Source organism: Camelus bactrianus, chromosome 11, assembly GCF_048773025.1.
Source record: "Camelus bactrianus isolate YW-2024 breed Bactrian camel chromosome 11, ASM4877302v1, whole genome shotgun sequence".
In the NCBI taxonomy this organism is placed as follows: Eukaryota; Metazoa; Chordata; class Mammalia; order Artiodactyla; family Camelidae; genus Camelus; species Camelus bactrianus.
In genome coordinates, this window is record NC_133549.1 from 9689676 (window position 1) to 9717358 (window position 27683).

At 43.7% G+C, this 27683-nt stretch overlaps 1 protein-coding gene across 10 annotated transcripts in view; it reads left to right on the forward strand.

Annotated features, from left to right (window-relative positions):
* The first annotated feature begins 12146 nt into the window (after positions 1 to 12146).
* The window catches only part of TTC13 (tetratricopeptide repeat domain 13), a 72293-nt gene continuing 56756 nt past the window's right edge, over positions 12147 to 27683 (forward strand). For 6 of the 10 annotated variants that reach the window (XM_074373183.1, XM_074373185.1, XM_074373186.1 and 3 more), the window contains exon 1: positions 12496 to 12861. In XM_074373183.1, coding sequence (XP_074229284.1) covers positions 12597 to 12861 — 265 coding nt within the window. In that variant the 5' untranslated portion in view covers positions 12496 to 12596. Of the gene's footprint in view, positions 12862 to 27683 lie in introns of all 10 variants that reach the window. The other 4 variants (XM_074373179.1, XM_074373180.1, XM_074373181.1 and 1 more) reach the window with 2 other exon arrangements.

Genomic DNA, 27683 nt, shown 5'->3' on the forward strand with positions numbered 1-27683 from the left:
CACAGATGCAGGGAGGGGCCGGCTGTGGTCCAGGTGGCTGATGGTGACCAGAGCGGGGAGGACATCTCCAGGTTGGAATCGGCCCCGGTGGGGGGATGGGGGGGAGCTGAGCATAACTCCCAAACAGGAGGGAGGGGAGGACAGATGAAGACAGATGACCGAAGAGGTTCTGATGTCAAGAAGAAGGAAGCTCAAGGAGTCGGTAAGTCTCGATTCTGAGCAAAGTCAGAGCAGACATGGGAGTGGGGAGTGCGGGAAAGACTCGAGAACAGCTGCTTTCAGGCCCCGGATGAAGGGTTCCCTGGAGGTGACCCCGAGGCAGAGAAGCTGACGTCTGGGCATGTGAGGATGGCCAGGACGGGCCGCCAGGCTTCCTGGAGAAGATGCTGGACTCACCCCAGCAGCTCTCAGGGCACAATGACAGAGGGCAGGAAGCTGATGGATTTCAAGGGACTCCTGGAGGCTAATGCACCAGCTGCCTGTAGGTTCCAGGTGTGGTCAAAAGAGAGGGGAGGTGGGTCAGAAGTAGAGCAAAGTCAGAGGGGTAGAGAAAGCAGCCAAAGGCAGGGGTGGTGGGAGGGAAGGGAATGGCTGCAAAGGGTTGGAGACAGTTGTCAGCGGGACAGACTTCAGCGTCTGAGGTCTTAGTAGGAAGGTGTCTGCACACGTGAGCCCCCGGATGCTCTGTACCTCTTCAAAAGTCTTGAGATTTATAGATGGCACAGTCACTTCCGACGGCCCACTCCATCCTCTGGAAGAAGTAGACCATGGCGCTCTCCACCAGTAAACCACTCAAGATGGCCAAAAAGGAGAGCTTACGGCTGACGTTTAGGGTCACTGAGAAAGGAAAGGCAACTGATAAGTTTTGAAGAGTTTAATTAAGTTACACTGGCCTGTGAATTATGTGCTAGTATGAATGGACTTGTTCTGTAAAGCTGACTCTGCAAAATCTCTATTCGTTCTTACTCATCCATACTGTTCCCTTCTCCCCTGTTTCCATCTGCAATCCTTTTGAGAACCAAAGCATCTTCTTATAACAAACACTAAGCTGCTCCTCCTCAACTCAAGACACTGATTCTCATGAATGTTAAACAGAAGAATTAAAAATAGATTCTAAGATTATAAAGAGAATAGTAGGGGAAAAAAAGGATACTGTTGGCGTTATAGTTTACAAGAGGATGAACATCATAGGAAGTATCAGGTAACAGGTTCATTTAAAATTGCATGTCTCACAATGTATGGGAATCTGAAGACACCCGGGGCTTCTTATCCTTCCTTGGTGTAGCAGGATCTGTCCTGAGTTGGGAGACAGATACCTGCCACTCCAGCCTGGCTTGACACCTGCCCCCATGTAACTGTGGAGAAGTCACCACAAGCTCATTCATAAAGAGGAGGTGATGATGGCTGTCCTGCTCACCCCACGGGACAGAGATCATGCGTATGAAAGCATTTTGAAAAGTGAAAAGTACCACGTGGTTAAACTGAACAAATACCGCATGCATGCGGTGCACAGGGCACTATGGAAATGTCAGGCATTGTTAGTCTATGAAGAATTCCAGCGTTTAACGTGTTATATAAAAACTGCGCTCTAGAAACCAGGCTTTACGTGTTTCTAGGAGTTGAAAGCTGAGAAGACGGGCTAAAACAGAAACATACCTCTAATTGCCTGAAAGTTTGATGTAAGGACGAATACTTTAATGAGCCTGAGGCACAGTGGGGTGTAGTCATGCTCCCAGATGACAGCTGGGATCAGTAAGAGTTTTCCGTAGCTGGATAACAACAACGCTTTCAGCAGCAAAACGAAGTTGGGTGTTTTTTTCGCTGTTAAGGGTCGTTCGACCCACAGGAAAGTAAAAATGCCGGTGAAATAGGCAGCTTGTTCTAAGAGGAAATGGAAAATAAAACTATGAATGTCCCAGTCCAAACCATAGCCCCCTAAAAACAAAAAATCCACAATTCCAAAATACAGCTTCTCATCGGCCGTCCTTAAGAAATACTTTATCAAGATCAAATTTTCTTCTCTTCTTCTTTTTTTAGCAAACCCCTGCCTTTTGTGTCAGATCCTGCTGGTATGATTTCAGAAGCATATTCCAATGATTCTTTCATGAAGCACTTCATCATCCTTTGAGGAGAAAGTAACTCCGTGAGAATTTTAATTCTTAACTTTCCAAGGTTCCTTCTAGGAAGTAAGATTCTGTTGAAACATCTTCAGCCCTAGAGATCACCACAGAAAGACAGACAGGAGAAAGGCTTTGAAGCCTGAAAGGTGGGAGCCGTCCTAGGAATTACACTTGAAGACGTTTCCCGTTGTTCATTCTTCCACTATTTATTGAGTGTCTGTATCTGTAAGATTTTGAATACTCAGTTACCTAGATTAACAGCTTCTCTTACTTGTTTTAAGAACCTTCTTGAGTGTAATTCCTTATCCTTCCAGAAAGGATTCATAGACAGAGTCCAGATTAGAAGAAGAAAGAGTTCCCTGGGGGGGAGGGTATAGCTCAGTGGGTAGAGCTTAGCATGCATGAGCTCATGGGTTCGATCCCCAGTACCTTTGTTAAATTAAAAAAATAATAAATAAATAAACCTAATTACCCCCGAAATTAAAATAAATATATTAATACATTAAAATTAAAAAAAAAAGAGTTCCCTGGTGTCCCGTATTCAGAATACAGCACAATCTGTTCCATTTCCATCAACTAGGAATTTCACATTGCTTTAAACTGCATTATTCTTTGTATTAAGATTGCTAATGCTCTGATTACCCTGCTGGGTCTGTCCCTAATTCTGTTTCTTCCTATAAGCTGTGTTATTGAGGTTTCTGCAGAATCAGGTTTTGCTGGAACACATGTATATTACTATAGGGGAAACAACTGTATTCTTTCTAAAATGTTTTATAACTGACTATAGCCAAAATAAAGAGGTTCCAAATCCAGGTGATTAGGATCAATAAACATGATTGAGGATGGTTAACCCACATGGAATTTCATATATTCTTCATGAGAGACGCATTATCTCCCTTCAGAATGACAGACGGGCTTGTCAACTGCAATGATCTGCTCAAACAGGCAGATCTTCTAGTCTGAGTTTTGGACTAAAATAAAATAAAATAAAATAAAATAAAATAAAATAAAAACACAGTAAAGAACTCCCTACCAATGAGAACCGTCTCAGCAGTGGTGGGCTGTCTCCCGTTACTGGAGAGACCGCCTGGCAGGGATCTGGAGAGGAGGGCTTCCCGCCCGGGACAGAGGGCAGGCGAGGTTCCCTCCACACCTTTCTAGCTCAGAACGTGGTGGATTTAGGAAGCGGCCCCAGCCCTCGGGCTCTGCTCCATCTTTCATGAGGCAGATGTTAGGGAGCCCCACCTCCGAAAGGGTTCATGCATCAGCGGGGCTCAGCAGGAGCAGCGGTGGAGGAAGGGCTGCAGGATAGGAAACGCAGGATGGGGCGCTGGAGACACCGCCCCGTGGGGGGGGGTTGGGGGGACCATTTGGAGGGTTTGGAGATAGGAAAGGCGCCCCAACCCACCTACCAAAGAGGATGGCGGTGAAAACCGAGTTGATAATACTGTAAACACAGTGTGTAAGTTACAAAATGCTGTATCTGGGTAAAATACTCTGCAAGTTGTTTCAGGGACTTGAAACCTAACTATGGATTAGATTAAGACCATAAAAATGTTAGGTAACAGTAGGAAAAAAAATTCCAATCCAGTGTCCAAATAGCCACTCTAAGGTAGGCGCTACAGAAATTCCAAACTTGGAAAACCAGCCTGGTTTGCTTTTTAGAAATGATGGGCATAAAGCAGTTTATCTGTAGAGATTTAAAAGGCTCCGCTTTAAAGCTTAAGATTCTGTTGGGTTCTGGTTCTTTGTTTAGGGGATGTGTTCAAGGATGTTTTTAATATTATTATGTACATTTGGGAATTCTCGGCATATAGATGAATTTTAAAACAACAGGACTGGATGGGAGGGTCAAGGGAGTGAGGGCAGAGACAGAAGGAAAAAGGACAGAAGAGAACACCCAGTCCAGAAATAAGACATTGGAGTGGGCGGCAGACTTAACATTACTAAAATAGTATTTCATTATAATGAAAATATTTTAGAAGCAGGAAAGCATGGAAACTGGTCAGTAATAAAACAGTCACAGGAATTAACTTAACATAACTCTGACCTATGTCACAAATTCAAATTCTGAAGAAAAGCAGTTTCAGAACTTAAAAATTGGTGGGAAGTAGCCCCTTCCCCACATGGAGTCAGATAAATAACACATTTTCCCTATTAAGTGCACTGCGTTAGTACAATGTAATTAGCATAATACACTGACTAAGGTCTGGCAATTATCAATCTGTTTTAATAAAGATGAGATTCAGGTAATTTTCAAATTGGATAATCAGAACTTAAACTTACGCTCTGATCTGATAAGCGTAATTACTTCCAAGGCGCATGTGTGGTAACAAATAAAAAAGAAAGCAGGTAATTTAGACAAACTCACCTTGCAAGTTAGTGGTACAGCTGCAAATTTAGTCTCAAGTCCTCTGACTAGTTCCTCTTACCAGTGATTAAGACCATGCATCTTAATTTTAAAAATCAGAATAGTAGGTTAAGTAAGAATAGAAAGCATGGCTTCTTCCTACCTAGAGAAGCAATTGCAAACATTCTATAGAAATCCCACTCCTTGGCGTATCTGATAAAGTCGTCAAGATCAGTGCTCTGGCTGGAATCTTGAAGCTGCCACCATCGCAGGTACGCCTCACAAAGCAAACAGAAAACGCAGAGTTTCCCATGCATCTGGAAGTCAGAGAGACACTGCCTTTCAATTCGGCAAAGAAACACTTAATCGTGCTTAATACCAGCAGGCGCGGACATAGCTAACTTCTGTCGTTTTGGAAGATGGTCCATCTAGTAGCTTTTCAAAGTCAGAGATGCCCAACTGAGTGCGTAACTGCATTCAGTTTCTAACCAGTAGTTCTTAATCAGCAACGTTCACCAGAATCATCACGTGGGGAGATTTTCTCAGACACAAAGGTCTAGGCCCCAGTTCTGATTCAGAATCTGTGGAAGTAAATCCTAGACACGCAGATTTTGAAACAGTTCTGGGCAGGAGGGTAAATTCTAATGTGCACCCCAAGTTAAGAATCTGCTTTAAATAGTAGTTTACCCTTCACTGTATTTTCTTTCCTTTCTTCCTTCCTTCCTCCCTCTTTCTTCCTTCCTTCCTTCCTTTCTTCCTTCCTTTCGTTCTTTTCTTTCTTTTCTTTCTCTCTCTCTCTTCCTTTTTCTTCCTTTTTCTTTCTTTCTTTCTTTCTTTCTTTCTTTCTTTCTTTCTTTCTTTCTTTCTTTCTTTCTTTCTCTCTCTCTTTCTTTTCTTTCTTTTTCTTTCTTTCTTTCTTTTTCTTTCTCTTTCTTTCTTTCTTTCTTTCTTTCTTTCTTTCTTTCTTTCTTTCTTCCTTCCTTCCTTCCTTCCTTCCTTCCTTCCTTCCTTTCTTTCTTTCTCTCTTTCTCTCTTTCTCTCTTTCTCTCTTTCTTTCTTTCTTTCTTTCTTTTTCTTCTCTCTCTCTCTTTCTCTCTTTCTTTCTACCAGAGAAAGGTTTATTACAAGAACCAAGCAAGGAGAAGGGGCAGCTTGTGCTCAAAACCCCAAACTCCCTTCATCGTATTTTCAACATTCGTCTGATACACAGAATCAAGCAAGAATTTACGTGACTCAGCACTGCTGACAGCAGCAATAACAGATATAATCTGAAGATTTTATGAAACTATTAGTCTGAACATGAGTTAAAAAAAAAAAAAAGCTGCCCCTGGGCTGGATGAGTATAAATTAGCGAAAGACAGCAATTAAAAGCTAGTGAATCAGATGGAAGTTCTAAAGAGTCTGAAATTTTGGCAAAGAGAAAATATTAGGCGGCAAGAATTCGCTCTTTTCTCTACATTTCTTCTGTGGGTTAAATTTTATTGATATAAAGCGGGGGAGAGAAAGTGTGCGTGCCAACCCAGAGGAGCCCAGGGACAACGAGGGCTGTGAGCGTCTGAGGCTCCTCCAGTCGGCACACGGTTCTTCTGGCTGCACTTTGGAATTGCTTGGGGAGTTTTCAGAACTACTGATGGCTGGTTCCCACCCTCGAAGATTCTGATTTAACTGTTCTGGGTGAGACCCTGGCTTGGAAGAATAAACTGCCATCCCCTCCCTCTCTTCCAGGTGATTCTACCATGTAGCAAAGTTTGGAGACTCGATGCTCCAGTCATTTAAAAGCTGCCTGGGTCATTTAACTTGGGGAACAGGGATAAATAAATTGCACCCTTGCTGTCCATGTGAGCCCAACATGAGCGCTTCCCGACGTAGTGAATAAAAATACAGGACACACAGATAAATATGCATTTTGGATAAACAATAAATACATTTTTTGCACATGTATGTTCCATGCAATATTTAGGACATATGCTAAAAAGTTCTTCACTGCTATCTGACTTCCAAGTTTAGTTGGGTGTCCTGTATTTTAACTGGCAACCCTACCCAAACTATTAAAAGAGTTCACAATTCAATATGCTAAATGCATATTTAGAAAAATCCAGCTTTTATATATTAGGACTTTTCTCATTTTTCACCCCATGCATTGCCTCAGTAGTAGAGTATAACATGTAATTATTTTAAAAATATTTTTCTTTTAATGTTTGCTTACTCCCTTTAGGTGTAATTCTCTCCCCACCAAGTTATATTTCATTTTACTCTGTTCGAAATTATTCATGTCTGTTTCAAAAGGTAACCTACTAAAAGGCAATCCAGATTCAGGTTCGTCAGTTTCTTGCCAGGGACCATATTCTTAAGTATACACTAACATTGCACACCTTTTAAAAAATTAATGCCTGCTATTTCTAGAAATTTCCAGACATCATTGAGAGAACAGACCCACCCTTGTTAGAACTTCTTTCTTTAAATAACGTTCTTTAATTCTGTTCAAAATTATTATCTTCAAATGCAAAATCATCCAGTAAAATTAGAAAATAAAAGCACCATCACAACTTACGTTTATTTTAGTGTTGAAAAGAATATGCCTGTAGGCCTGGGCTTTGCATAAAATTGCATTAATCAAGATGATAACAGGATCATATTCAATGTATTTGTCTACGGGTTTCTGGCAGGATTTCTGAAAAGATGCAAGAGAATATTAGAACAAGCAAATTCAAACATTCTGAAATCTTAAAGGATTTCAAAACAGCAGCGTCTATTTTGGGTTTGTATAGCAATAAGGCTGCATCAGCATTTATTTAAATAAGTTCCCATTCAGATATGAGATGTTCATTTATATGAGACCTGGTTTCCGAAATGACAAAATATGATCTTCTTGGTTAGAAATATCAATCTTTTAATCTCATATTTAAGAAGCTAAAAAGATTTTTTTAAAGACTGATTTTAGGCAGGAAAGTATCTCAGAAAATTCCACTTTTAATTTATATGGATTGTTTCAAATAAATATATCTACAATGTACTTTCATTGATAAATTGTTGCCTGTGGGCTAGATGGCCCCAGCTGTGTGGTTCTTGAAACACGATTTGGAGAAAAGGGTTCAGAAAAGTAACCCTGCACCCAGAGCTTCCGAGAGCTACAGGGGGGTAAAGATACAATGACACGGTGCCAGGAATTCTGGCGTAGCGCATACCAAGAGAAGCCTGTCTTTTTCTTCAATAACACTGAGAATATGGAAATAAAATCGGTCTTTCTCTGCTCCAGTAGACACTGGAGCTTGCTGGGCTGTGTAGCCTGGTTCTGAGTTACCCAAATCAAAGCTCCCTGGGATTTTAGCAACTCCTATTAAGTGGCTTTTTTGGGGGGAGGGGAGGGGAACACATGTGATTACAATGTTATGAAATCCCAACACCATGAGACCATATGAAATACAAGTATAGGAGAGCAAACTCATTACAAATGTGACATTTGAAACAGTAGCTACAAAGCTGCATCAAGGCTGCATCAAGGCTGCATCAATGAACGGCTACAAGTGAAACCCAAAACATCTCAAAACTTTGAGAGGATAAAATAGAAACAGAAGTGTTACATATGCAAACATACTAGGATGGCCTTTTATTTTATTTTATTTTATTTCTTTTTTTAAACACTTTTTATTGATTTATAATCATTTTATAATGTTGTGTCAAATTCCAGTGTAGAGCACAATTTTTCAGTTATACGTGAACATATATATATTCATTGTCACATTTTTTTCTCTGTGAGCTACCGTAAGATCTTGTATATATTTCCCTGTGCTATACAGTGTAATCTTGCTTATCTATTCTACATTTTGAAATCCCAGTCTGTCCCTTCCCACCCTCCGCCCTCTTGGCAACCACAAGTTTGTATTCTATGGCTACGAGTCTGTTTCTGTTTTGTATTTATGCTTTGTTTGTTTGTTTTTGTTTTTGTTTTTTTTTTAGATTCCACATAAGAGTGATCTCATACGGTATTTTTCTTTCTCCTTCTGACTTACTTCACTTAGAATGACATTCTCCAGGAGCATCCACGTTGCTGCAAATGGCATTATATTGTCGGTTTTTATGGCTGAGTAGTATCCCATTGTATAAATATATCACCTCTTCTTTATCCACTCATCTGTTGATGGACATTTAAGCTGTTTCCGTGTCTTGGCTATTGTAAATACTGCTGCTATGAACATTGGGGTGCAGGTGTCATACTGAAGTAGGGTTCCTTCTGGATATATGCCCAGGAGCGGGATTCCTGGGTCATACGGTAAGTCTATTCCTAGTCTTTTGAGGAATCTCCATACTGTTTTCCACAGTGGCTGCACCAACCTGCACTCCCACCAGCAATGTAGCAGGGTTCCCTTTTCTCCACAGCCTCTCCAGCATTTGTGATTTGTGGACTTTTGAATGATGGCCATTCTGACTGGTGTGAGGTGATACCTCATTGTAGTTTTGATCTGCATTTCTCTGATAATTAGTGATATTGAGCATTTTTTCATGTGCCTATTTTGGTCATTTGTATGTCTTCCTTGGAGAATTGCTTGTTTAGGTCTTCTGCCCATTTTTGGTTTGTGTTGTTTGGTTGTTTCTTATTAATAGGATGGCCTTTTAATTGTATCAAAGTGCTAGAAGAAAAATGGAGTGCATTGAACATTATTAACCCAGCATTCCCAATGTAATGAAGAATTAGATTCAATTCCAATGAAAAGTTTCTCAGGCACATGAAAAAATGTTCAATGTCACTAATTATCAGAGAAATGTAAATCAAAACTACAATGAAGTATGACCTCACACCAGTCAGAATGGCCATCATTCAAAAGTCCACAAATGACAAATGCTGGAGAGGCTGTGGAGAAAAGGGAACCCTCCTACACTGCTGGTAGGAATGCAGTTTGGTGCAGCCACTGTGGAAAACAGTATGGAGATTCCTCAAAAGACTAGGAATAGACTTACCGTATGACCCAGGAATCCCGCTCCTGGGCATATATCCAGAAGGAACCCTACTTCAGGATGACACCTGCACCCCAATGTTCATAGCAGCAGTATTTACAATAGCCAAGACACGGAAACAGCCTAAATGTCCATCAACAGATGAGTGGATAAAGAAGACGTGGTATATTTATACAATGGGATACTATTCAGCCATAAAAATGACAACATAATGCCATTTGCAGCAACATCGATGTTCTTGGAGACTGTCATTCTAAGTGAAGTAAGCCAGAAGGAGAAAGAAAAATACCATATGAGATTGCTCATATGTGGAATCTTAAAAAAAAGAAAAAAGAAAAAAAAAGAACATAAATACAAAACAGAAACAGACTCATAGACATAGAATACAAACTTGTGGTTGCCAAGGGGACGGGGGGTGGGAAGGGACAGACTGGGATTTCAAAATGTAGAATAGATAAACAAGATTATACTGTATAGCACAGGGAAATACATACAAGATCTTGTAGCTCACAATGAAAAAAAATGTGACAATGAATATATATATGTTCATGTATAACTGAAAAATTGTGCTCTACACTGGAATTTGACACAACATTGTAAAATAACTATAACTCAATAAAAAATGTTATAAAAAAAAGTTTCTCCACTTCATTCATGTCATTACAGGAAGTATGTATGTTTTTCCAGTCATCAAGTGAACTCATGAAGAGAGGTGTGCTATTACCTCAAATTTAAATCTACCTAATAAATCTGATGCAGAAGAGGTTTAGGCCTTTTAGCCAAGCAAAGAGCAACCCAGTATCTAACCAGAAGCCACAGACTCAGAAATCCTATATACATATGAAGAGCAGTTTTCTAGATCCCCTTCCTGTGCTACTCATGTGCAGAACACTTCTTCTCTTTATACAAATATGAACGGAAAAGACCAGAAATGTTACTTTATTTTAAAATGAACCTGCAGACTGCTCAGGGACCCTCTCTCTGTCCTTTAAAAGGACATCATTTAAACCCATCTTCAGACAGCACTGTAAGTCTAAGATGGGATTTAGACATTTTTTAGACGGAGGTAGGCAAAAAATAGCAGCAGGAGACACAGCAGTGTAGTCATTCCCTTTGCAATCCCTTGTTTGACAAATGTGTTCAGAGTGGCTATTACATTCAGAACAACAGCTTTCTTTACTTAGCCATTTCCATGGACCAGGCACTCCTGGGGTGCTAGATACTTACTTTGAGACAAAAGCTGTATCCTCAAGGACCTTAGAATTTACAAGGGGAAGACAAATAAACATGCTATTCTAAGTGCTACAATGGCACGAGCGCACGGTAACGTGAACCCCAACAGAAGAGGCAGAAAATGAGCAGGAGCTAAAGAAGGAAGTGGGGTCAAGAATTTTTTATTTTTTAATGGAAGAAATGATAGTACTTATGTTGGTGGGGATGATCCGGCAGAGAGCAGAAGAGCATTGCTACAGGGGTGTCCTTAAGTAAGTGGAAGAGGATAGGATTTAGTGCACAAGTGGAGGCATTGGCTTTAGACAGGTGTATGAAGAGTTCACGCATAGGAACAGGGGGGAAGACTGAGCATATGAATAATGAACTAGGTTTATGTGGTTGCAAAGTTTGTAGAAGTTCTCTTTTCTTAGCGAAGCAGGAGAGGATATATGGGAAACTTGAGGAGAGAGAAGGTATTGTTCAGAAGAGTAGGAATGGGAATGGACTAGTGAAACGTACCAAGATGGCCAGACAGCATCAAGGCCCACATGAGGTTAGTGGTCATGAATATAAGGTGTTTTCTCCCCACCAATGCCCAGCTGCAGGGGTGCAGGGACAGATTAGGTAATACGCAAATAACCAGGGTTGAAATTTTGCCAAGTGAGGGAAACAGTTTGAGAGAACAGGAAATTGAGATTGTATGCACCAGAGGTTGACAATAAGTAGGTACACATTCACTCCCTCGTATATTACCACGGGCAATGTTTTTGCAATGAGGATTATCAGAAAATCATCAGGAGATCAGAAAAGGGATAAAAATGCATTGAGTGCCTATAATGTGACAGGTTCTTTGCTGATGGCCCCCTGAGAAACTCCAATTTTGTGATTTTTACAACGTAAGATCATTCTCTATAAATAAGACTATGAAAGCAGAATTTTTACTTCCTTATTTTGGGTTTTTGTATTCCCAACGTCTAGCATAATGTTTTGTATACAACCTTGTACATTCAATGACCACAATGGATGAAACCTGAAAAAGTATTCTAGGAGAATTTACTGTCGGTTATTAAGTGCAGAGACGGTAACATTTGTCCATCAAAGGGAGAATACGGATGAAATAGCTTTGGCGTGAGCCCAAATGTCTATCTAATCCGATCTCTAAATTTCTCTGCGCCACTCCTGCACCCATGTCCTTCCGAGGATCCGCTCGCCCGGATCAGCAAACGTGAGCCGTGTGAGACAAGCGCTGTAAGGAATGACTTCTCTGCCACCGTACGTACTCATGCATAGGCTGGACTGAGCCAGGAACGGGAATGCCAAGCATCGAACTGATGTCTTATTAGAAGACCCTGAAACTCGTTGACTTTTGATTTTTATCACCCTAAAAAGCTGATACAGATTGCATGGCCTCTCACGGTCCCCAAATCTCGCCGCGCCATTTTCTTCCCGAGGACACCCCACACCTGACAACTCACACAGATGGTTATCTTCAGCACGCCGTGGCTATAGTCTCGGTACAACTCCTTGGCCTCTTGGTTGCATTCGATGCACCTGTACTGGCAGGAGGCCGAGGCAGCAGCAGCAGCAGGAGTCACTGCCACCCCATCCGGCTTCCCCTTTCCTGCTGTCACCCCCTCGGTGTTCCCCTTGCCCGGCCGAAGCCCACTCCGCCCACCGGTGCCCATTTCCACGCAACTGCGGCACAGAACTTCCGATTCAGTGGCGGGGAAGACGTCAAACGCCAGACCGGAAGCCTTGCGCCGCGCGGTGCTTGCTGGGACTCGTAGTCCCATCACCGGAAAGGGGGACGCCAGGTTGGCCGACCTGGGACTACAACTCCCAGCAGGCAATGCCACACCCCTTCTCCCGCCCCCTTGCCACGGCCCACCTGCCTGCCGCGGGTTAAGGCTCGGGGGCCGCAGCGCGCGGCGAGGGCCGCCGCACATGCGCTTTGAGGGAAGATGGCACCTGCCGGCTGCTGCTGCTGCGGCTGCTGGGGCGGCGCTGTGGCCGTCGCGGGCGCGGCCCGGCGCGCCCTGGTGCTGCTGCTCCTGGGGGTCCTGTCCGCCGGGCCGCGGCCGGGCGCCCTGGCCACCGAGCACTACTCGCCGCTGTCCCTGCTCAAGCAGGAGCTGCAGCACCGGCAGCAGCAGGAGGCCCCGGCAGGCGGCGGCTGCAGCCCGCAGTCCGGGGACTGGGGGGACCAGTACTCGGCCGAGTGCGGCGGTGAGTGGGCGGCGGCGGGCGGGCGTCCGGGCGCGCGGAGCGCTGGGGCCGCGGGGCCGTGGGGGCTGCGGGCTCCGGGGCCGATGTGCGGGCCGCCCGGGCCTCGCCGCCGCCGGGCGCGGCGTGTGCCCCTGCGGGAGCCGGCTCCGCAAGGTGTCACGCCGGGGCCGCTTCCCGCCGCTCACACCCACGCCGCTGCGCGCCCTCCTCCCGAGGCCGCCTTGGGGAGGGCGGTGAATGGTGAAAAAGCTGACAGCATGCACCCGAGGCCAGAGAGTCCTGTCTGCAGTCCTGGCAACTGTTGAAAGGGTGGAGGAGGAGATGGCAGGTGACCCGGGGCAGCCCCGGTCCCTGCTCCGGCCCCCGCGGGTGAGGTGGGAGTGAGGGAGGGACCGACCGACGAGGAGGTCCGGACCATCTCGCGGGGCCTGCGCCCAGAGCGGGGATGCCTGGCCCATCTTAGGCCTGGAAATCAGGTTTCCTGACCTCCCGGTTGATGCCTTGTATTAAACACAGCCTGTAAACATGCGATCCCTGGAAAAAAGGAGGGAACAAAAGAGGAAGCCCATCTTATCTGCTCATTGACATCTTGCTTCCATCTTGCTTCCAGTTGTTTAAGATTGACCTGTGATCTGTCAGGTGTCTCCCAGAGAGTAGAAAGGGCCCTGCGGGCTCCCTGCCAGTGTCTGTCAGAGCTGTGTGTGTATTGGAACTGGGCCAGCTCATTCATTAAGATTGGGCACTACCGGCCTCGGCTTAGTAAGAGGCAGGTCTCTCAGGGGCAAAGTACATATGTACATTTTCTGTCTTTGCCTCAGGGTCAAAGACCTCTGTAATGGGTCTTTTCACCCTTTAATCCCCTGCCCTGCCCTCTCCTTTTCCTTTCCTCTTGCCCTGTGAGTTCCCTTAAGGCTGGCTTTTGAAACATCTGGGTCTACCTGACTCACTAGGAGCTGGCTAGTTGCTTTTATGGCCTCACAGCAGTCCAGCATTGTCCACCTGGGAAGACAATAAGTATTTTTTGGTTGAAATGAGATGTCAAGATTAGCACACTGTGATTTCCTTTTAGCACAATCTGACTTCCTTGAGGAAGTCTCACTCCTTGAGGGCCATGTGACTTCTGCCTTTTGTAGGAGGCAGTGGCCAGTAACAGCATAAATGTCGCGGCCAGCATGGCATAGTGGAAAGAGAATGGCTTTCCCTGACTCTGAGCAGGTTAATTGCTCATCTTTGCAAAGTCACCTTTTCTGTAGATTGAAGACACTGTTACCTCACTACGGGGTTTTCTTTTCTTCACAAGGATGCTGCGAGGAAAATGAGAAATAGCTAACATCCATGAGTGCAGTGCTTGCTGTGTTGTCAGAACTTTAGGTTGATCAGCCAGTTCTTTGTCAGAACACTGGTGACTACATCACAGGATGGCAGTTACTTTTCTCAGATGAGAAAACTGAGGCACAGTGAAATCATCACTTACCTGGGGTCCCACAGCTGGAAAGGGAGAAGCCTAGATGATTAGGCTCCAGACAGAATTTGTCTTAAACACCAAGTGGTTATAGGTCAGAAAACACATATGTAGTATTTACAAGCATATATATGTACATAGTGTGTAAATCTTCATTTCCCTTCCCTCCTGGAGTCATGTGAAGCTCACTGCCTAAAAGAAACCCAGATTGTAGGCAATGAAAGATACAAACTGATTTAAATTATGAAATCGATTGATATCATTAATCTAGGTGGCTCATTTCACTCTGTGGCATCAGGCTTCTGATGAGGGTTAAGAGTCCCCATTTGTAACAGTGATTTTCTTAGTTTGGAATTAAAAACGTGCTGTGGCAAATGCATGGCATGAGTCTTCCACACAGCCTCCCCTGGGCTGACGCATGTGTCCCAGTGGCTGCCAACAGGTGCCTGAAGTGGCTTGGCTGCTGCTGCCATCAGCCGTGGGAAGTAATTCCCAGAGTCAACTGCTTGTGCTTCTTGGGTCTCCCGGTGTCCCCTTGAGCTTTCCTGGCTGCAGTGTGTGACAAAAGCCATCTCCGTCGGGGTAGACGCTCCCCAGATGTCCCTCACTTCTCCCTCCTTATCCTGGATGACCAGGTAGAAGCAAGTGGAACCTGCCCCGTCCTTGTGTGTTCCCGGAAGAGCAGACGTAGCAGCAAATTCAAGATTGACAACGAACCAAACTGTAGCTTGAAGGGCTCGTGTTCTGGAATCAGTTCTTCAGAATCAAACAAGACCTGACCTTGCCAGCTATTAGTCACGGCTCCATCGTTGGTGGCCTCTCCAGCCCCAAGCCTGTCCGCATCAAGCCAGCCCCTATTCAGAGGGCAGACACAGCAGCATGGCCACCTTTCAGGACCCTTCCCACCACTTTGGGGTTCAGGCAGCTGAGTTGATGCCTGCTTGGGTCTGAATCTGCACACCTTAGAATAAGCTGTGTATGTGTTCTCTTAAGACAGAACCCCCAGTAAGTGTAGGGCAGGAGAGAATGGCTGGTGGGAGCCGTCAATCTAAACAGCTCTGAAATCCAGACCCCATAGCCAAATCCAGGCCCCAGGGAGCAGCCTTGGTGGGCCGAGGGGACCCCCGGGGGCCCGGCTGCCCAGACAACAAGCGTCAATGATCTCCGTGCCCTGAGTCTCAGCCTGGGCTGTGCTGTCCCCCAGTGCCCCTTCAACTTTTTGTCCTCCAGCATGTTTTCACATTTCACTTTTTGTTTGACAAGCATGTGTAACCACACACTTCTGACCTTCTGTTTTCCTGTGTTGAAAATGATCTTCCTCTTTTAAAAAATGAATACTGTCATGTACGTATTTTTCCAATAAAGATCAATTTCCCTTCCCTTCCTTGTTCTCTTGGCCCTGTTTGTAGTTTGGAATTGTGGGGAGAAATAATGAACAAAAGCTTTCCCCAAATCCTTTCCTTCAGTGTTATACTTGTGAACACGGTGCATTCTTATTTAATGTTCTTGACACCAAAGTAGGTACTGTTTTAATCTCCAGGTCACCTAAGGGGAAACTGAGGCAAAGAGAAGCTAAGAAGGGTTGCACGCTGGAGAGCGTAATCTGGCTTCCCGAACGTTTGTGAACTTCTCGTCAATAGTATATGTGTATTAGTATAATTTCTCACTGGTATTATTGATAAAGTCCTATACCCTTAAGCTTTGTTGAAAGGTATATTCTTAGGTAACTTCTAGAATTTCATGTTTATCCATGTGCAAGGGGGCGTCATTCACTGAACCTAATATTTTGAACTGCAGAGCCAGAGTGGGTCTGTTGTTTTAACTAAAAAGCTATTTATGTGCCTCAGAGATGCTCCTGGGTGTTCTGGACGCCAGGGTCCAGAACTGGCTGGGGTCCTCGGTGGGGGGAGAAACCAGTGCGCAGTCGGCCTGGTGACAAGTGCCCTGAGGAACAGAGAGGTGTGGGGATGTCCCTTTGAGAGGTGGCCGGGGAAGGCCTCGGCTAAGGTGACCTGAGCAGAGACCCAGGTGGAGTGAGACTTGGAGAGACCTCAGAGAGCTCTCAGCTCGACGCCCTGGTGTTACTGATCTGGTGACACTAGCACTGGGCATGCTTAATGGCCTCAGTCAGGTTCAGTGATTCATTTACAAATGGAAGTAATTTTCTGTAGTTTGTTGAAATGGATAATCCCAGATTTGAGTTTATTTCATTTTCCCACTGATCTTTGTGGAGAACAGAGCATCAGTGTCTGAAAAGTAAGGTCTGGTAAAGTTGCAACTTGTCTGCTGATTCAAGAATTCAGGTTTTCTTCTCTGTTCTTCCTCCCAAAGCTAGGCTGTGTCTTGTTCCAGTGTGGTCTTCATCTGTATTAAATACATCTTCATGTGTTCTTTACAGACAGTCCAGATGTATTTTTGTCATTCGAACATGCATTTCTGGTACATGTCTCAAACATAGTTTTGTTTTCCTTTGAAAATGTATTAAGAACAGTTGAATTTATGTGATTCCCTCCTCCCCTTTTTTACTGCCTTCTTGAGGTTTTTGTTTTTGTTTTTGTTTTTCTTTGGTCTGCTTCTAGATGAGGTAGTCCTGTAGTTGCTGTCTTTATGATGGTTTTCAAATAGCCACCTTCCTCGAACTGGTGGCATTAGCACGATGCATGCTTAATGCCTCAAGTTCAGTGATTAGTTTACAACCGGAAGTAATTTTCTGTAGTTTGTTGGAATGGATAATCCCAGATTTGAGTTTATTTCGTTTTCCAACTGTTCTTTGTGGAGAACAGGGCATCAGCATCTGTCTGTCCAATCTGGGAGCTCTAACTGCCAGAAAAAGAAGGAAGTAGCTCTGAGCCTAGCTCTGTGTTTTTGACGAAGTCACTGAGACTGAAAGACGGTCAGTATTTATGGTGTCTCTCTTAATTTAGAACTTGGTCATTTAAATACATGACAGGGGTCTTACTGCTCACAGCAGCCTTGAATCACTCCTGTGCCTCAGAGGTGGTGGCAGGAAGTCAATGGGGGAAACTTACAACGAGAGCTATTTCCTCTTTGGTTTTGGCTGCGGGGAAGTTAAGAGCCACGTTTCGTGCTCGGTCATGGCAACTGGTAACCCTTACGATTAATGTGTTTGCTTGATCCTTTTCCCTTGGTCCTGACTTTTCTGTTTGTCATTGTACACAGTTTTGCAGCAAATCTCTTCTGATCTTTTTTAAGATACGCCCAGTAAATTTGCTGGCGAAAAGGAGCTAGCAGATTTTGAGCCCGAGACTGGGTTTCGGAGTGATGAAGAGATTTGTCCGTTGTTATCTTAGCCAGCCCAGGCCACCGATCGCTGGGAGGGTGTCTGCCCCTTGTGTGAACCGAACGTCGTTTCTCAGAAAGTCCTCTGGGTTAGGGTGGTCTTTGTAGCGAGAGCCCTAAGAGGCTGACGGCCCGTGGTATTTGCACACTCCTTAGCTTTTCCATGTAGGTCTGGTAGAAGGTAAATGGACCCTGGTGGATGTGTTCGGCTTTGGGTGACAAAGGTTAATACTGTTCCCCTCTGGAGGAGAGTCAGAGATATGTGACCTGGGTTTTAAAATCTACCCTACGTGGGACACGAGTCCAGGAAGGGACAGAGCACTTTCTGTATGAAAACTTTTCAAGGAGCCCCTCTAACGGCGTGTAGAGACTGCTTGGCTTCGTTGCACTCAGTAACTACTTGCCGACCAGCCACCTTTTAAAGCTTCCCCTTTTTACAATGTAGTGTTTTAAAGAGATCCTCTCACCTTTTCGTTTGGGCTTGTTATCTTGCAGATAGAGCAAATACAAACTTTATTAAAGGAGCAGAATTTTAATCCTTTTTCACTTTGGGTTAAGGCTTTCCAACATTTTCCTCCAGCTAGCTTTTTAGTTTTTTACTTTTTATTGAAACATGACACACATGCGGAAAAACGTGTGTATCACGAGTGGGAAGCTCCATGGATTTGCACCAAGCAAGTAACCCGTGTAACCGGAAGGAACCCCAAATCAATCACCGAGAGCTGTTTTTAAGCGTGCCAGTAAAGTCTGACTCCACGTCACCCTTGTCCCATCTGGAAACACCTGCCGTGGCTTTATTTCTGGCTTGAGAACCCGCACGGTGCAGGGGACTTCCTCTGCTCAGGTCACGTCCTTCGCAGGGACACAGGTGACCTGTCAGGGAACTGTCCTCCGCTCAGCACCTCTTCTGCAGAATAGCCCAGTTGACTGACTTCTCTTGTGCCCTTTTCCTGCCTGTGTTTGGGGTGTTCTAAGTGGCACTGTGTTCCCTTGTCACTAATGCTCGCACATCACTGCCTCGATCTGCTTCAGCCTTCCCAGCAGAGCTGATGCTCTGTCACAGATGTGTGGGCTCGTGAGAAGTTCCTCAGCTTGTAAAAGTACGCGCCACCCTGAGCATCCGATGCATTTTTCCGTCCAGTTTGTACCCCAGACTAAGTGAATCGCTTTTGTGGGGAAGGCGCGCCGCCCGGCTTGTTGGCTGCCGCCCCCGCCCGCCGCCCGCCGCCCGCCGCCCGCTCTGTCCTTGGACTGGTGCCCTGGCATTTGCTTCTGTGCCTCTTCCTCCATTCTGTGCAGCTGCCCAGCTCCTGTCCTTTTGGTTTTACTTTCTTTACGTGTGGCAGTGCTTTTATGTGGGTTAATACAGGGTCAATCAGATTACTTTCATGCTTTGTTAAAAAAGCCATTCTGTCTCTTTAAGATGGCTTTACAGCTCTGTGTTCTGGAGGATTAATTATATGTTGACTTTATAATCTAATTCTGAGTAGGTGGCCTCTATTTTCAAGTTGTTTTATGATAACTTACACATCTCAGGTACTGATGAATAATATTTTATTAGAATAGAAGAAGCATATAAATTTTTCAGAGGAGATTTTTTTCCCGTTATTACTTTTTCCTGTTACTACATTCTAAAAGAAAAGTACCACTTGGGACCATCGAGCAATGTAATATACAATGTCCTTGATTCTGAACCCACTTGGGTCCGCTCACCCGCAGCACAGCAAAGCCAATCTCCTGGTACTGGGTAGTGGTGGAGGAAAGTTCAGTGTTTATTTGCATGGCAACAAGCCAGGAGAACTGGTAACTTGTGCCCCCCAAACCCAAACTCCCCGATGGCTTTCAGGGAAGGGTGTTAAAGGCAGCATTTGTGGGGGAGAGGAGGGTACAGCTCAGTGGTAGGGTGCATGCTTAGCATACACAAGGTCCTGGGTTCAATCCCCAGTCCCTCCATTAAAAACAAATTTTAAAAAAAAGGCAACATTTGGGCTGAGGGTTGCAGCCTGTGGACTTTCTTCTGATTGGTTGGTGGGGAGGTAACAGAGTGATGTTCAGGAATCTTAATTATTGCCGTCTGGTTCCAGGCAGTCTGGGGTCTTGTGCATGTAGCATGTAGTCATGTAGGACAGCATGGAGTCACCATCCTCCACCTGGTGGTGGGGGGGTCTTAGTTTCTGCAGAGCAGCTCGAAGACACACATCAGATTGTCATGCAGATCCCTTAAAGAGGAAACTGCTTTCTCACTGAACTATTGTTGAAGCTGTTAGTACATTCTTGCTTGACTGCTTTTCCTTGGTTTTCTGCATTCCCTCACTTCCCTAATTAGTAGCTGCTTGAGTCTGCTTCTCAGAGCTCAGGCAAGTCCTAGGAAACTAAAGCCTCTTTCTACAAACGAGAAGTGGGAGACATGGAGGGGCTTGAGGGCTTTGCATCCCAGGGGGCCCCTCAGGGTCCTGCTTGGTTTCAGCTCCTCCTTTTCTTTGAAATTCCTCGACTCTGAGGGAGACGGGGCAGGTCAAGAAAGAGAACAGAGTTTTGTAACGTTGCAGCGGAACTCGGTTTTAAGGGGACTCGGCTTCATCCTCCACAGTGGTTGTCTTACAAATGCTGAAATTGATCGAAGCAAAGGCACTACAAGCCGATGTCGTGTAGCACCTGCTTGGCCTCCGGGTAGCACCTCCCACCACAAAAGTGCTGCCTGCTCTTCCTGGATACCCTCCACCTGGGACTAGAATTCTCAATAAATATCTGGCATCTGGATTCCAAGTTCTAGCCTCTCCGGAGGAAAAGCCCAGACAGCCTTGTTTTCAGGTGCACTTGGCTCACGGTCTTGTTATACCTAGAGGAGGTGGTCGAGTGATGAACACAGCCGAGCAGCTGCGGAATTCCTTATAAAATGTTTCCTTCTGGGACTGGCCGTGGGCTTTGCTGTTTGCAAGCTTTCAGTCTGTCTCCACTGGTGGGACAGGACTGTGACACCTCCTCTCCTCACCAGGAGGTAGGGCTCTCCTCCTATCTGATTGAGAAGGAAGCAGAGAACGTCCACGCTTTCCCACCATCCTCGCTGATGCCCGCCTGCAGCCACACTGATAGCTTTTACCTGCAGTCCTGTTGCCTTGGAGGACTCATGGCTTCTGCGAGACCAACTCCCTCCTGGTACCTGGAGTCATTCCCTCTTGTCTTCCGTCAGCACACACGTAGTTGTAATAGCTCCCTTCTCGGAAAAACAGGCAACTAAGACAGGACCACCGAGTCCTTCCAGCCACCACCTCGTCTCTCTTCTTCCTTTTATAGCAGAATTCCTCAAAGGAGAGGTTGACATGCACTGTCTCCGTGTCGCCGATTCTTCCTCAAACCTACTGCAGTCAGCTCCTGTCTCTCCATCAAAGATGCTTTTTTTTTTTTTTTGATGGAGGCACTGGAGATTGAACCCAGGACCTCATGTATGCTAAGCACACACTCCACCATTGAGCTGGACCCCACATCTGAAGATGTTCTTCTTAAAGTCAGCTGTGTGTAAGGTTTAGGAGGAGAGGAAAGAAGCTGGATGGCTTTGCTGTGCCTAAGTTGTTTATCACTAGGACCCGCGTGGGCAGAATGAGTGGTGACAAGTGTGCCGTGTACCTCTACTGATGTGACGTCCAAGGGCATGGCCTTCACAAGTCTCCACTCCGCTGTTCATCCTGTGACCTTAAACATGTCCATTAACGTTGCGCATCACTCCCCATGTGTACAGCGAGCCCAGGGTGTGTTCTGCCCACCTCAGAGGACGAGGACCAAAAGAAACAATGTTTGTGCAAGTGTCTTGAAAGCTGTAAAGTACTGTGAAGACCAAAATAAACTGAAGGAAAATAGGAAGAAGAAATTAACAGAAGACCCCAGCAATTTCAGTCTGGATGGGTATACTGACATTGAACAATCATTCTGTGAACTGTGGGCATCATGTCTATTTCTCGTAATTGCCTTATGAAGATACGTGGTGGTAGTTATTCCCGTTTTACAAATGAGGAGACTGAAGCTGAGAGAAATGAAAGGACTTGCCCAAAATCACACAGCCAGTTAGGCATCTGGTCTGAGTCAGTCTGGCTTCAGAGCCGGTGCTCTGAACCACTCCGTTACTTTGCCTGCAAATTAATTACATTTGCAGTCGGGGAAAGAGTAGATTTAAATATAGAAGATCTGGTTCTTTGCAAATTCAGGTAAAATTTGGACAATTATCTAGCAAGGCTAATCAAGCAAAATTAGAAGAGAGGGTGAGAAGGGATAAATTGGGAGTTCGAGATTTGCAGATATTGACTACTACCTATAAAATAGATAAACAACAAGGTCCTACTGTACAGCACAGGGAACTGTATTCAATATCTTGTAGTAACTTAAAATGAAAAAGAATATGAAAAGGCACATATGTATGTATATGGATGGCTGAAACATGATGCTGCACACCAGAAATTGACACAACATTGTTAACCAAGTGTACGTCAATTAAAAAAAATAATAAAAAAGAAAGAAGAAAAATTCAGTGGGCCCTTGAACAGCCCAGGTTTGAACTGTGCGGGTCCACTTATTCATGGACTTTTTTATCAGTAACACGGCAATAGTACGTGATCTGTGGTTGGTTGAATCTTCAGTTGCAGAACCACAGATTCAGACGGCTAACGATGTTATATGCAGATTTTTCAACTGCACTGGGGGCTGGGGGATGGCGGTACTCCTAACGCCCGAGGTGTTCAGGGGTCGTCAACTGTATTTGCCTTTAGAAATCATTATAACTCTGTGTATAGCTGTATGACAAAGATGGCAGAACAAGTCAAGTAAATGGATAGTTCTTTAGAAAAAGGATAATTACCAAGTGAATTCTCCCTCTGCCTCTTAAATATTGTGTCCCTACCAGGGTCAGCTCTTTTCTTCTCATGACACTTCCGAAGGCTTCCAAAGCTTTCTTAGAGATCCTAGCTGCATGCCCTGCTTACTCATCCACTGTGAGTTCATGCTTATCAAATTCCTCTCTCTGTCTGGCTCTTTCTCTGGAATTTCCTGACTACAGGCAAGACAGCTCCCAGTTTAGCATCTCACAAGCACTTGGCTTGAACCCAAAGTTAGTGCTTCCTTTCCCTGTAAAACCACTCTTCCTCTTCACTGTCCCATTGCCCTTAATGGTACCACTCCTTTAGCTGCACAAACTGGAAACTGTCTCTTTCCTCTTCCGAAGCCCCAATTTTTCACAAAGCCACGTCCTTTTTACTTTGTATGTCTTTAGACAATGACTCCTCCATTTCAACCCAGCAGCCTCCGCCAGCGTTGGGACTCCTCCCATGTTTAACTGGCCACGGCCTCCACTCAGCCTCCCTGCTCCAGTCTCTGCTTCTTCTCTCCTTGCACCACCATCAGCGGTCTCTTCCTGCTTTAGCTTTCCGTGGCATCTTGGCATTAAAGGAGAAAGGGAGAAAATGAACTGGATACTAAACTCGAGAAACAAGAAGAAGCAATAAGGGAAACTGGAGGGACTGAGTAGAACAATGCCAGAACAAATGCATTGGAATCAGAGCAACAGCAGAACTGATAACTAGATCCAAGAGCTGTTTCTTTAAAAAAGAATAAAATAGATAAATCTGATAAGGCTAACGAGTAAATAGGAGAGCAGGTGCAAACATATGTTATCAATGAGAGGGGTACTGCAGACCGTAGAGGCCATAAAAATTAAAGAGATAACTGTGTAGAAATCTCTGCTAATAAGGTTAAAAATACGAAGCAATAGAAAGATATCCAGGAAGATGAGGTAGAAGAAAAGATGAGATTCTGTAATGTGTTTTGAGAATATTTCTGCGGTAATCACCATTAAATTATTTGCATGACCTAAACAAGAAAGAAAACAGACTTTTCTTAGTTCTATGGAAATCTCTGCCACTTCAATATAGCTGGTTGGGTTATTATTGTAAAATAATTGAAGCCATAGTAAGTTAAATATTTTTAGGTAAAAGAACAAATTTAACCTCCTGTTCCAGACAACTGAAGTTACAACTGGAACAAACTATTTTTCTATCACAGACCTTACCAAACTAGCAAAAAACATGGATGCCAGAATCTAATACAGTTGCAGGAGTGGGCGGGGTATGGGGAAGAAAGCTATTAACATAGTTATAAAAATCCTAAGTAAAATACTAGTAAACTGAAGCCAGCTGGCAATTAAAAGAATAATCTGCCTTGATCAATTGGAGTTTATTCTAAAAGTACAAAGATGTTTCAACAGTTTAAAAAAATTAAATTGATCACCTTAATAGATCAAAGGAGAAAAATCATAATGATTGTCATAAAGAAATATCCAAAAATAACTTGATAAAGTTCAGCCAACTTTTCTGATTTAAAATTTTTGGTAAAACAAAGAATAGAAGAATTCTTTCTCTGTATTATAAAATAACATCACTCTCAGTCCTTCCTGTATGTGGTAAAATTTATCAATCTGAAAGTAGCCAGCTTCCCACTGGATGCTTATAAATGTTAAGTGAAAAAGTTTTATTGTCAAAAGTTGAGGAAATTCTGGGTGGTTAAATGAAGTGTTAACGTTAGGAATAAGCAGGGGTGTCTTTTATCAGTGGTATTGTTGAGCACTTTGGGGGAGGTTTTATCCAGCACAATGAGATACTAAGTGAATATAAATATTAAAAAGGCCTTGATATAATTATGTGTAGCTGATACAATTATCATTTATAAATGGATACATTATATATATATATATAAGTGGAGACATTAATAGAGCTCTTAAGAGTTCAGTAATGTGGGCAGATAAAAAATATTCAGTTCTAGTCAGCTAAAAAGACAAGAGATTTACAGTGTGCTGTGTTTCTGCCTGGACCACTATCCCGTCCTGGCTGCCTCCCATGGACCTTCACCTGTTACATCCTTAACTTGGCTCAGATCTGCCTTCTCTCTCTTTCTGGCAGACAGCCAACCAACACTTCCGCTGCTTTGCTGGAGGGTGGCCTGGGGCAAATTACTTAGACTCGCTGCCTCATTTACCTCTTCTTTAAAACGGGGATTGGAAGGGTGCCTGGACTTGGTAACTGTATCAGTATTGGCTGATGTTGGCCACTCAGCCCTCCGAAGCTTTCCCCAAGCACTGTGCTTCTGAGTGTGCTGCTGTTCACAGCTCTTACTATTGCGTCCTTCCACTTCTTTATGTGACTGATTACTGTTGGCTTCCCCACTGAACTATAATCTCTATATACAAGAACAGGGGTCTTTTCTGGGTTTGAGGACCATGGAGACTGAGGCTGTGGCTGGAACAGAGTAGGTACTCAACAGATATGTACTGAACCGGTGGTTATCAACCAATTTTTTTTTTTTGATCACAACAAACTTGAATGTGTAAATCCTGTATAAAAATGATAAAATTCCCCATAGGTTAATTAAAAAAAAACCTTGAATAAATAGATTAAAATTTGTAAAGAAGTCAAGTATTCTCCCCTTCATTAGTCTACAATGTTAGTACATTTCTAATAAATATCAGACAGGACTTTGTTTGTTTTGGAACTTTAACAAAATGACTGAAGTTTAGCTGAAGGAAGAATGTTTATCCAAATAACCAAAAAAAAATGATGAAGCTTTGCTTTTACATGAAAATGTATGCATTTATTGTAAGGCTAAGGTCATTGAAACAATGCAATTAACTGAAGGCAGAATAAACATCATTATAAGGGATTAGAAAGTCTAGGAAAAACAACAACAAAATGCAGGTTTACTGTAGAGAGTTGAAATTTTATTTTTAAAATATTAAAATGATATATAATCTTATCAAGTTAAATAATGAAGAAAATTTAATCATATAGGAGAGCATTTATATTGTTAAAGTCCAGCTTATGAAACAGTGTAGCCCATTCAGTTCTCACAACCTAATGGTAATAATAGTAGCAAACATTTTTTAGCTCCTGCTTTGTGTCAGAAACTGTACTGCACACTTTGCTTGTATTTCCTTATTTAAATCTCACAGCCACCCCTGTGATGTAGTTAATCTATTACTGACCCCGTTTTACAAATGAAGAAACTGGAGATTGGAGAAGCCACGCAGTGGCCAGGAGCGAGTAAACAGTGGCAGAGAACAGGAATTCAAACCCAGCAGCCTGATTTCAGAGCTGTCACTCTTAATTACAGACACCAAAGTGTTGGTGGTGGTTCCAAGTACGTGGTGGTATTCTCAATGACTTTCATTGGTGTTTTGTGATTTTTCTCCATCTTCTACAATGAACATGAACAACTGCTATAATTTTTTTAGAAGTAGGTGTCCTTTTAGACAGTGGACAGTCATCTGTCTGAGCCACTGCAGAAGGTGGGTATAAATCATCTCAAAGATTCCTTAAAAAAAGAAGTCTAGAATCAGACCCCAGTGACTCTAATGTATGATAAAGGTGGTGGCATTCAAATTGAGTTTTCCTAAGTGGTACTGGGATACCTGGCTGACCGTCTGGAAAGTTGATGATTAGAAATTCTTTTCTATATCTTAGGCCAGAATAGATCGGATATTTACAGATTAACAAAGGAGATAAGCAATTGACAGAAGAGACACAACTGGCCAATAAACCAAAAGTTTAATCTTACTAGTACTATTTCCGGATGGGAAAAGATAAAAAGAATGGTGGCACTCCCATGATGTCTGAACCCATCCACTTCCCTCGTGGGAATGAAATTAGTGTTACATCTTGAGGGGAATGTGGCAGTATATTTGGAAAGTCTTAAACTTACTTATATCCTTTGCCTCCGCAATTGTATTTGTTGTGCTTACTTAATTGCCTAATGGGGTAAATTTGCAAAAAGCATAGGCCAAGGATACTCACTGAAACAGTGTGTATAGTAAGAAAAAAAGAAAAGACATCCTAATTATCCAGTGGCAGGGCTATGGTTCAGTTCCATTGCAACGGAATGCCATGCAGCTATTTAAAGTTATATAGATGTTTGTTTATTGAAACTGGAAAGAATTCCACAAAGCAGAGGGATGGTTAGGAGAGAACACAGCCGTGTCTATGCAATGCTTAGTGTATGGCAGGTTCTCAAACGGTGCCTTTTTTAAAAGGAGGCAGAAACAGCTTATAATTTAATGTATATCCAGTTGCTGACCCACAGTTGTTACTGGTTCTTCTTATCAGACTAAGGCCTTCCTCTGGGTCCATGACTTCCCCGGGTCTGACTGCTCACATTCGAAACTCAGTTTTTATTTTCCAGCACCAACTCTCTCCCCTCACCGGGGTAGTCTGCTCACTGCCCCTTTGTGTTTGCGTACCTTTGTGTTTTTGTGCACCACTCCTGCCCGGAATGCCCATTTGCTTTCTGTGCCCCAGTCTGGATCCATCCATCCTTTGAACCCTGCGGTGCCGGGGGAGACTTAACCTTCCGGCTTCAGTCCCTGCTCCCCACCAGGGCCGTGTGATACTTCGTGTCCAGCTCCCTGTCCTCAGGACACACACACGCGAGAATTTACCCCAGTTGGTTCACATGGTTCCTTCAACATACTTTGATACTCTCTAATGACTCCTGAATTAGCATACTTTAAAAAGTAATTTATTAAGACAAAATTTACGTGACATGAAGTTAACCACTTTTAAGTGAACAGTTCAGTGGCACTCAGTATATTCACGAAGTTAGTGCAATCACCCCAGAACATTTCCATCACTCCAGAGTAAACTCCTCGTCCATTAAGCAGTTTCTCTCCGTTCTGTCCTTCAACTGCCAGGGTCATTCTGTCTCTGTGGATTTGCCTACTCTGGATATCTCGTATAAATGGGATCATGCAGGATGTGACCTTTTCTGTCTAGCTTCTTTCACTTAGTTTTTGTTTTGGAGGTTCTTCCATGTTGTGATATGTATCAATATTTGATTTAAAAAAATTTTTTTCTATGAAGTATAGTCAGTTTATAATGTTGTGTCAATAACTGGTGTACATTCTAAGTGAAGGAAGCCAGTAAGAGAAAGAAAAATACCCTATGATATCACTCATATGTGGAATCTAAAAAAGAAAAAAGAAGACACTAATGAACTCATCTATAAAACAGAAACAGACTTACAGACATAGTAA